Source organism: Anabrus simplex, chromosome 6 (genome assembly GCF_040414725.1).
Source record: "Anabrus simplex isolate iqAnaSimp1 chromosome 6, ASM4041472v1, whole genome shotgun sequence".
Taxonomy (NCBI): Eukaryota; Metazoa; Arthropoda; class Insecta; order Orthoptera; family Tettigoniidae; genus Anabrus; species Anabrus simplex.
The window spans coordinates 108,787,366-108,799,372 of record NC_090270.1 but is presented as its reverse complement, the minus strand read 5'-3'; the positions used below and the strand labels follow the sequence as shown (position 1 = coordinate 108,799,372).

The 12,007-nt window shown below is 44.0% G+C and overlaps 1 protein-coding gene across 1 annotated transcript in view; it reads right to left on the bottom strand.

Moving 5' to 3' along the window:
- sn (fascin domain-containing protein singed) overlaps positions 1 to 12,007 on the bottom strand; it is a 524,541-nt gene that overhangs the window by 271,378 nt on the left and 241,156 nt on the right. Inside the window, exon 3 of the mRNA XM_067149067.2 lies at positions 4,423 to 4,837. Coding sequence (XP_067005168.1) covers positions 4,423 to 4,837 — 415 coding nt within the window. The remainder of the gene's footprint in view (positions 1 to 4,422; positions 4,838 to 12,007) is intronic.

Genomic DNA, 12,007 nt, shown 5'->3' with positions numbered 1-12,007 from the left:
TATAAAGTTGAAATTTTTAAGAATACACTCAAATATTTCAATACATGTTGTTACCTTAAACTGGTATATGTTTCATCCCCTAGGTGCCATAATCAGCTTAAGTAATATACGTATATTCATCAGATACAAAAACATATATAAAAATGGTGAGACAAGTTAAAAATCACGAGATAAAACATAACATTTAAAACTGGATGATTAAATTGTGAGCATTAAAATACAGTGTTGCCAAAAAGTTTAGAGACACCCGTATACTTCAGACTTGAACAGAGTGTCCCTGTACTTTTAAACTTATGATTTATTTTAAGTACAACTGATATAAGGTACTCTAATATCATGTTTGGTTGAAAATTTGTAACTCAAATAGTTAATGAGTTATGATCTTTTATTGTCTTTTATGACCACCCAAAATTGACCTTGATACTGAAGAAACAAATGATACATTTAAAAGATATCCAGCAATGCATACTGATTGTTACGTGGTTACTAAGCGATAACAACACTTTTAAAATGACCCCTGTTAGGTGTTAAAGGAGTTCTTACTCAGTTTGCCATCATTTTAGGAAAATTTCAAATCGGAAATAGCTGAGCAAACAGTTAGGTTCCAAACTTCACAAAGGTATGAAACACCTGTGAGCTGGTGATTGCGCACGCAGTTAGCTCGCTCAAACATTGCAACATACGGAATCAATTCGTGAAAATGTCATCGCACTAACTGCCTCCGTCCATAAGTTGCAGCAATTCAAAAGTCAGTGCTATTACGCCTAAAATTTACAGGAATTGAAATTTTACTAAAATGATGGCAAAATAAGTAAGAACTCTTAACACCTAACAGGGGCCATTTTAAAGGTGTTATCGGCTAGCAACCACGTAACAATCGGGATGCATTGTTGGATGGCTTTTTAATTGGATTATTTTGTTTCTTTAAAATCAAGGTCAATTTTGGTTGGCCATAAAAGACAATAATATTCATAACTCATGAACTATTTGAGTTACAGTCTTCAAATTTTCAACCAAGCATGATATTAGAATACTTTATATCAGTTGTCCTTAAAATAAATCATAAGTTTAAAAGTATAGGGAGACACTGTTCAAGTCTGAAATATATGGGTGTCCCTCAACTTTATGGCAACACTGTAGACGTTTTGAGTCTCTTGAACTATGTTAATTTTCATTAAAATTCCCACCAAGTATTTCCCAACAATAATTTTAAGAAGCTATATGTATGTGCATTAAACATGTTAAACACAGAAGAAATTTAATCAACACTATTGTTATTCTTACCACTAATGTTAACATCACATCACACTTAGTACCTTAATGTAATCCTGAATCAAGAATTTTATGGATCCACCAATATTTATTATTTTTAATGAAAATTAACATACTTCAAGAAACTCAGAACTTCTATTTTAACGTTCACAATTTATCATCCAGTTTTAAATGTTATGTTTTATCTCACGATTTTAAATTGTCTCATCATTTTTATCATTTTTGTTTTTTGTATCCGATGTACATTACTCTAGCTAACGATGTCCCGTTGGAGACGAAACACGTACTAGTTGAAGGTAACAACAGGCGGATACTTACATAGTATATTTGTGAGTATTTTTAGATATTTCAACTTGATTTCAAGTCAATGGAGCTATTAAAGCTCGTTACTTGTAATCTAGTGTATATATGCGAGTCCCATCCGACAAGGTAAACCAGTCGAGCAGAAGCTTGAAGCAGTGATAAGTTATGTGCTATTCTTCGCTTGCGGAGTTCAGTTCCACGAAAGGTCAGCTGTGTTTAAAGCTTGATGGTGTTTTCTTCGTCAAACCATTATGGAATTACTGAAGTGTACTTCAAAAAGAAGAAAGGAAGTCAGATGAACATAAAACCATTACCCGCTCTAGAGCTCCGTGTTTTTAGGTTTGCACGACAAATGATACTGGTATTACTGGTAATACCTGTGTGGAAATTTACATACACTGTTATTTTCAAAAATAACTGTGGAAGTATTTACAAACATACTTGTTATTTCCGATATTTATGGCGGAATTTACGAATGGCATAGCCATTAATATTACTTTTTTACGCCCCACTAACTATTCTGACGGTTTTCGAAGACTCCGAGGTGCCGAAATGTTGTTCTGGAGGAGTTTTTTACGTGCCAGTAATCCTACCGACACGAGACATCTTGAACACCTTCAAATACCACTGGACTGAATCAGGATCGAACCTGCCAAGTTGGAATCAGAAGGCCAGCTCCTCAACCGTCTGAGCCACTCACCCCGGCATGGTATAGCAATTTCTAATAATATAGGTCTACAGTATTTATTTATTTATTTATTTATTTATTATTTATTTATTTTACAAGTTGCTTTACATCGAACCAACACAGGTAGGTCTTATGGCGACGATCTGATAGGGAAGGGCCAGGATTGGGAAGGAAGCGGTCGTGGCCTTAATTACGGCACCGCTCCAGAATTTGCCTGGTATGGAAACAGGAAACCATGGAAAACCATCTTCAAGGCTGCCGACGGTAAGGTTCGAACCCACTATCTCCCAAACACAAGCTCACAGCTGCGCGCCGCTAATCGCACGGCCAACTCGCTCGGTCTGATAATATCGATGGCCGAACTTAAATACTAGTGCTAGGCTATGCTTGGTAACATCTGTGGCATTTACGAATGGGATTTTTATGCCTGATAACTACCAATGCGTCAATAATCTAGGACTCAGGAGAAAAGTAGGTCACCCATATTTGAAGTTCGGCTTTGCGACAGGTGAAAGCGTGCTGGTCTTCGGTCCCAGAGGTCCTGGATGTTATTCCCGAGCCGATTGTGGCATTTTCATCACGGATAGTTAATTTTATACTTCTGGGGATGAGCTTTCTGGGCTGTTTTCAGCAGCTAACAAACAACACGTTCCTCCAATAGCATACACCAAGACACAGAACTTCTCACGGTAACTTCCGCTTACTCTCCATGGAAAGACTGCCTAACTGCTTGTGTCTGAGAGGACTATCAACAAAGGCAGGGTCAAGAAGGGTAAGTGCACCAAGTATTTCAGAGGCGATCCGTGACCCAGCTATCTCCAGCGCATGACCTGCTCCCGGGAGAATGCAATAAACTTAAGCAATAGATTATGGAGCTATTTTCTTACAGAAGAAACTGAAGTGCAGCTTCTCCTCTTGTACGTATCACGACCCTGCGAATAAAGAACCAGCCAGGCTGAGTGGCTCAGGCACTTAATCGCTGGCTTTCTGAGCCCAACTTACCAGCTTCGATTGCAGCTCACTATTGGTCCGGTGCTCAAATACGCCAGCCGCAGTGCCTGTAATTTACCAGCACATTAAAGAACTTCCACGAGACAAAATTTCGGAGTCTCCAAAAATCGTGAAAGTAGTCAGCCCCTACTAGAATGAAAAATCAACGAAATTTCTATTAACTTGGAGCAGTACGTTTTTAGACACTGATTAAATTTCGTGGTGAATACTTCGCTTTAAGACTTCCTTGGTGTGCGGGTTTGATCTGGACACTCTCTTAACTATTCCCACACACAAGTTAACTTTCAAATTTTGCACGGATTTCATCCAGATTCTTAAAATCCTGGCGCTAAAATATCTTTATAAAGCGAAATGACCGTCGCTTCACTTACTCCATTTTCTAAATAAGATTTTTTTTTATAGAACTCATACACCTGGGAATTGGACAAATTTCGTTCATATCGATCCAGGGTTACGCTTTCTTCTGTAGCACCCGTATATTTCAATCCACTGTAGGCTACCACAGACATTTTAAAGCTTCTTTTCTATCAAAATTATCCACTCGTTAACACAATGTTTAACTATTAATAACAACACTCGATATTCAAGCACAGCACCGTAACAATAGTTCGATTACTATCTGATAAAACACAACCACAGTTGCTCACTAAATTAGTTTTGCACGCGAACGAGTCCATTTTCTGCAGCGTGAAAGGGGAGGAATATTCCCTATTCTAGTTGCTACGGAAGTGTTCACATCGGCTCCTGGAGACTAGTGTGACAAGGCTTCATTTTGGTCCCAATAGCGCAGCATTAGTTACTCCCTCTACTACCTTCCCTTACAAGCTCGGGGCTTCGCGCAGGTTCGTGCCATCACGTAGTATTCTTATACTACAAATTGCTTTTGCCCCACGATTAAACAATTATTTACAGTAAGAAGTGAAACAGTTCCTTAAGAATAGGCAGAAGTGCGCCACAATGGCGAGCACATAACACGCTGACGACAACCAGGCTGCCCTACACTCATCACTCCTGTCACAATTCAACTTGTACGTTGAACAGTACATGGAATCACATAATCTATGAAACTGATCTCAAACAAGAACTCCCTGGTCAAAGGAGAGGAGAACACTTGAATTCTAGTAACAACTGCACAGAAGTTCACCTACCTTGCTTTACGGAGACGTAGCGAGCGTTGAGAGCAGCCACAAAGCTGGCCTGGGGCAAGGAGTCCTCCAGAGAGAAGAGTTCGTCCTTTGTGACAGTGGTAGAGCGAGATTTGAGAACAGCTTTGGAACCGATGGGCGACAGGTAAGCTCCAGATCGGTCTCTGAGAGCCAGTTGACCACTGTGGTACTCGGCAGAAAAGAGGCAGTCCCTGTTACATTCGTCCACCAGCTTGCCTTCTCGACTCAAGTACTTGTTGTTGCAGGTGTGCAGGGCATATTTTCCACCTTCATCCACACGGAACTCCAGGGTGAACAGTGTATCCTCACCCCAAGGGATGTTGGCGTCTACGTGAATCTCGTCCAAGTTTTCAGACAGGTGAGCAAACCGCTTACGTCCCACTGAGCGAAGGTTGACCTATAAGCAAAGAGTAAAGAAGGGGATTTCAGAACAACATCCAATCAAACTAATATTTTCAACTGCATTACAATACTATACATTAAGAGGTTTTGGGTTTATTCCGTGTAAATGACACCAAGAATGATGAACATTTTCTGAGGCCAGTTAAGAGTTATTCAGTAGAAACTGTGGCTAAGAACTCATTGTAGACAGCCTGTGTGCTGTTGAGAAGACATAGCTAACCATGTCTTATGAAGGGTGTTGCCAAACACGTGTGAAACAATGGAAGGATGGATATGTTAGTACACCCGAAAACACAAAACGTTCCTATTAACATATGTCCTACACCTGGAGCTGGGCGAGTTACACAGACATGCTGTTAGCAGTGTCTTCGACGTCAGAATGGGGAAAAGCGGCCGATCACTCCGCGTTTGATAGAAGGGCCTTGGCACCAACATATCTGAAGCCACTGTGGTGAGCATGCATCGAAGGTGGTGCATTGATGGGCAAAGAACGATGCGTCGTCCAGCCGTGAGTCAACAGCAGGTCATTGATGCTGCGCACATTGTTCGGAGCGACCGCGGGACCACAGTTCGAGAAATCGCCAATAGGTACAACAGCGATGATCAGGCCAATGTTTCCCAGCACATGGTTCATTGTACACTGTTATGTATTGGACTGTGGAGTCGAAGACCCAGTCGTACCCCAAGGCTGGCAAAGTAGCGCATGGGGTGGGCACAAAATAATCGCCACTGGACTGTGGATGATTGGAAATAGATCACCTGGTCCAATGAATCTAAATTCTTGGTTCATTATGTCGATGGCCGAGCGCATGTACGCCATCGGAGGCTAAGGCATACGATTACACGGTCGGGTGGAGACAGACTGGTAGAGGTGTTTCTTGCTATTTGCTTTACGTCGCACCGACACAGATAGGTCTTGTGGCGACGATGGGATAGGAAAGGGCTAGGAGTGGGAAGGAAGCGGCCGTGGCCTTAATCAAGGTACATACCCAGCATTTGCCTGGTGTTAAAATGGGAAACCACGGGAAACCATCTTCAGGGTGGCGACAGTGGGGTTCGAACCCACTATCTCCCGAATACTGGATACTGGCCGCACTTTAGCGACTGCAGCTATATTTGGAAATATTTGTGTTTATTTCTGACCGAAGATCTATTTTTGAAATCTGGAATTTATTACATATGTTGTTTTAGGAACGAAACATGTCATTTTGTTTAAATGGTGTGTACTTTATTCCTTGTTTAATGATGTTTTTACAGGTATGTTATACTGGATTTTTGATACTGAAATTGTGTGTTCGGGTGACTGGAAAGCTTTAAAGTTTATAAATATATCCCACAATACCTCCCACCACCTCGCTGAATCGATGCCTCGACAGGCGGTCGTGGTTCTGCGGGCAAAAGGTGGCCTACCGTACTAGGAAGATAGTCATAACGTAATGAGTCACTGGTGTATAAATTCTAGAAAATATTAGATGTAAAAAAAGCAAAATTTCTAATTTCAAGACTATAAACATCAGCACCTCTAATGATGGAAAGCAATATTTACTTGTAAGACACATGGAAGATCTATTGAAAATAAAATACTTTTGTGCACATTTTTATGGCGCCGGAGTATCGCAAATTTGTCCTCAAAGTGATTTGAAAACATGCCAGTTAATCTAGTCACAGGGAGACTCTCATTGGAAAATGATTTAAGGCTAACCGACTGCCCCACGATTTCAAGCCACAACGCTGAATGCAGAATGCGTTAGCCCAAACAAACTGCCAGTCAATAATAATAAACGCTACAGAAACACTAGAAAAAATGAAAGGTATGTAGATTGAGAAAAAGGAAAAGTTCCTCAGAAATACTTTGGGTCGTAAGAAAGTGGCCGATGGTTTTGTCTTCTACCTAAGCTCAAACCAGGAACTGTATGAGAGAGTCGAAAAGATCACCACCGTTATGAAAAAAGAAAGCTTAAGCTTTTTTTTTTTTTTTTTTGCTAGTGGGTTTACGTCGCTCCGACACAGATAGGTCTCATGACGACTATGGGACAGGAAATGGCTAGGAGTGGGAAGGAAGCGGCCGTGGTCTTAATTGAGGTACAGCCCCAGCATTTGCCTGGTGTGAAAACGGGAAACCACGGAAAACCATTTTCAGGGCTGCTGACAGTGGGATTCGAACCTACTACTGTATCTCCCGAATACTGGATACTGGCCGCACTTAAGCGACTGCAGCTATCGAGCTCGGTAAGGTTAAGCTTTTATGGTCACCTAAAGAGAATGAACCCAGAGAGATTGGCGCACAAATTGCTAACTTCACACGAAAAATGAAAATCTCATCCTCGCTGCCTTGAAGAGATGCATAAACACATGCGGGTAAATGAGGGAAGACCGGAGGACATACAGAGAGTTTCTCAGGTTTCGACGCTCTGTCTGACTCCTACTGTTTGTCGTCTAGGTCCAGTTACAGGTGGGGCTCGATGTGACGACCACGAACCTCCGTAACATGTTCTCGTACACACAATCACCAATCCCTGGTACTCCAACATCCACTGCAGCCATAACCCGCGCCAGTATGTCTTCCTCGGATTCCACAGGGGTCTCGTAAATCAAGGTTTTCATGCGACGCCACAAGCAATAGTCTAGCGGTGTCAAGTCGGGTGAACGCTGAAGCCAAGCAATCGGGCCACCATGACCAAATCTTTGATGCAAATGATCTCGGACCGCAAGTGAAAAATGAGGTGATGCGCTATCGAGCTGAAACCACATATTTGACGCACATGTAGTGGCAGATCGTCTACGAACTCATGCAGTACGTCTTGAAGGAATACGAAGTACGCGCCACCTGTGAGATTTCGTTGAAGAAGGTATGGCCCAATCACACATCCATTCAGGAACCCTGCCCACATGTTCACCCATGTGGGCACGCAGCATACGGGTTTTCAGCAGCCCACACGTGACTTGCGGGATTTGAAAATTTCTTCCCTGGTGAACACTGCTTCATCGGTGAAGAGGTTCCGCCGTGGGAAGTGAGGATCATCCACAAAACGGTGCAAGAACCACCTGCAGAAGTGGGCTCTTGACGCAAAATCCTGTGGCTGCATTGCCTGTGCCCTCTGGGGATGGTTCTGGTGTAGATTCTGCTCATGCAGAATACGCCAGACAGTTGTGTGATCCACATTCAGTGTCCTTGTTATGTTTCTGGTACTCGTAGTATCGTCCTCTTCAACTGCGTGGAGTACAGCCTCTTCGAACTGGAGCGTGCGGCGCCATCATGGAGCGCCACATTCGTCTCTGTTGACGGTTTATTTATTTAGCGTATGGGCCATATAATCAAGCTGAGTTCAGATATAAATTATATACATATTTACATAACAAGAAAACAATGAACAAGAAAAGGCTCCCTACAACTGAATGTCAAGATCACTGATCCACTGTATTGCTTCTGGAGTTGCCATCAGGAAATCCACTTTGCTGCCTGTGTATGCCCGCGTTGCACACTCTCTGACATAATGATGTATGGTTTGTCGTGCAGCTCCACAGTCACACGCGGGTGTCGGCAACTTGTTCCATTTAAACAGCATGTCACTGCATCTGCCATGGCCTGTTCTTATTCTGTTCAGAACAGACCATGTTTTACGTGGTAGTTGGAATCCACTTGGAAGTTTGGCATTCGAGAACATACTGTGCAGGTGCGTCCCCGTTGCTGCTTCCCACCGTCTTTTCCACTCTGTAGTTGTTGACGGTGGAACTACCCGTCTCATGGGCTCGCCTATACATCTTAGCAAAGAGGGAGTGCGAAGGTGTCCGGCAGTTTGGAAAACGCTCCCCATAAAACTGACAAGCAGCTCTCCCACCGCACCGAGCTTCGCCGTATGATATCTATATACAATGAAGAAAATGGAAATTGCAACACCCAGAAGGAGTGGTGCTACATTGCTGCAATTCGACTGTTACACTTTCAGGTCCATCTGACCACAAGCTGCGACAACAATCAATACAGGATATGCCCACCACGAGCTGCAATACATCGATGAATTCGTGGAGGCATGGAGTCGGTAAGGCTTGATCGCTTCCTGAGGAATTGTGGGCCATGCTTGCTGCACTGCACGGGTCAGTTGTTCCAGAGTTGTGGGTGGCTGAGGACGGTTGGCCAGTTGTCGACCCATCATGTCCCACACATGCTCAATAGGACTGAGGTCCGGGGATCTGGCGGGCCATTCTAAGGTTGTGATGCCGTGGAGAGCTTCTCTGGAGATGCGTGCAGTGTGAACCCGGGCATTGTCCTGCTGAAACATCCCATTAGCAATGTTCGCCATCATAGGGACAACCACTGGATTGAGTACCCTATCAACGTACTGTCGAGCAGTCATAGTGCCCTCAACAAGCACTAATTGTGATTTCACATTAAAGCCAATAGCTCCCCAGACCATAATGCTTGGTGTTGGCCCTGTGTGCCTCTCGACAAAAAGATCTGGGCGGCCCCTCTCCCCGGTACGTCGGCGCATTCTGGCGATCACTGCGGGCAAGACAGAAGCGCGATTCGTCACTAAAGACGAACCTATGCCATTCGTCGACCCACGTCGATTTTTCTCTACGCCTGGCCAGCCTTACACGTCGCTGTTGTGGGTTCAATGGAACACCTTCTGCAGGGACATAGGCCCGTAAGCCAGCTGCACGCAGGCGATTACCAACCGTTTGTTGTGTAACGTGGGGTGCCACAGCTGCTCGAATTTGCGCTGTTGTTGCATGGGATTCCACCCGGGTCATCCGAATGATGCGGCGAGCCTCTCTCTCAGTTGTCAGTCGCGCTGGGCCTGTGCCAGGTCTACGAGTGTGGGTACCTTCATTTGACCACTGCTACCATACATGATTTACCGTAGATGCCTGTCGGCCAACACGTGCAGTGACAGTCCTTAGCGATAATCCAGCCTCACGCAGCCCAATTATCCGATCCCTCTTAAACGGCGACAGTTATTGATAGCGTGCTCTTCTCTGCCGTCGAGGCATGTTTGATGGGGAACACTTCACTGCACAGACTGCAAGTCAACAACGCTACAGCAGAGTCCGTATATTGGAGTTGATTCCTCCGCGACCAATCACGTGGGGAGACCTGTAGCAATAATCCAATGGCTCTGAAACTTTGATCGTTTACATACCTACATGGCATCGTTCCATATCTTAAAAATCAACACAAACGACCAATGGCTTCATGGTGTTGCAATTTCCATTTTCTTAAGTGTATGTCGGCATATTCCGCAAACGTGTATGCCATGGTCAACAGCAACACATACCAATGAACTACTGTACGTACAGCTTACTGCTGTGTACGTAGTGAAGAATTACTGTTATACTGTAGTATGAACGATGATCGAAAGGATAACAGGAGGTCTCCGTGCGGAAGACACACTCAACAGAATGGCATGGAATGTCAACAAACCTGGAGGGGTATGGGATATCACGTGATCGTTCAATGGCGTACGAACTCTCGTCAGTAGCGCCGAAAACGCGGGAGATTTGAACGTGTGCTGTGGTGTTTTTTGCGGGTAGCGGGAAGACGGTACGTTTCCGGACGCAAGTTCCTAGGCTAAACTTAACCGTCTTGGTCCCCACTATAAGCCCTCAAAGTCTGCAATGGGAATATAGGAACAGACCGAAATGGAAAAGACCATCTTTAGAAAGAATGTAGCGGGGTTGAGGATGATCCAGAGACAGAACTTGCTAAACCGCGGAACATTTTGGCGGAATAACAGCTGAAAAGGAGCGAGAGGTTGAAAAACCTTTGGTTACAATGTAAACAAAAAGCTGCAAGACTATGGAAGAGAGGCAGGTAGTGCGTGTAACCGTAGTCCACAGCTGTCTGTATCGATAAAAATAAGTAAATAAATAAATAGTAAGACTACTAATAAAATCCTCTGCTTGTTTTGAAGGGTGTATTGTGAGTGGTTGTGTAAGCATGTCATTTCTACCCCCTCTTAATTTCTCGGTCCGCTCCGAATGTATGCTGCAGAATGTAATATCAAAGCAACGTGGCGTTTGTTTTGACTCTGCTTGTTGATGTGTCAAGTGGGATTTCCTAGCTGTCAGTTTGGTTCTCGAACGAGCGCACTGTCAATGACAGCCCATCCTTATCACAGTGACAGGAGAGCCAACACACACTCGACCACTCTATAGGGGAACCCCACGGTTACAGGTTGAACAGAATACACGAGGCAGTACTTAATCGAATCTCTCTACTAGTGGATCTCCATACAGAGCTAATTACCCACGTGAACAGGGCATGTGGTCATAGGTCACAGAGGATATGACATCGAGCATCGAATTTAAATAACAAGAGAGTGCTTTAATCCACTGAGTGGTTTTCAAAAATCGTAAGGGATTTACACCGTTTTAATTAACAATAATGTTCTGAGGGTAAGTAATCGGTCATCCGATAATAATAATCATCAACATTGGTTTACAGTCCTAAGACTTATCAGTTGCCATGAAACATTTCCAGATTATCCTGCCAACTGCCACTTCCTTCACCAAAACATAATTCTGTGGCAGGCTTCATTAAGAACAATATGCACAAGAAAGACCTAAAAATACCTTACTTAAACTAATTCTAATTGACGTCTAGGCACAGAATTATGTTTCGGTGAAGGAAGTGTGTCCACGTATCACGTGCAATCCAATAATAATAATAATAATAATAATAATAATAATAATAATAATCCCGGAAAAATCAAGGTCCGCCTCTGTGGTGTAGTGGTTAGTGTGATTAGCTGCCACCCCCGGAGGCCCGGGGTCGATTCCCGGCTCTGCCACGAAATTTGAAAAGTGGTACGAGAGCTGCACTCAGCCTCGGGAGGTCAACTGAGTAGAGGTGGGTTCGATTCCAACCTCAGCCATCCTGGAAGTGGTTTTCCGTGATTTCCCACTTCACTTCTAGGCAAATGCCGGGATGGTACCTAACTTGAGTCCACGGTCTCTTCCTTTCCTCTGCCTTGTCTATCCCTTCCAATCTTCCCATCTCCCCGCAAGGCCTCTGTTCAGCATAGCAGGTGAGGCCCCCTGGGCGACGTACTGGCCATCCTCCCCAGTTGTATTCCCCAACCCAGAGTCCGAAGCTCCAGGACACTGCCCTTGAGGCGGTAGAGGTGGGATCCTTCACTGAGCCCGAGGGAAAAATATGGACCCT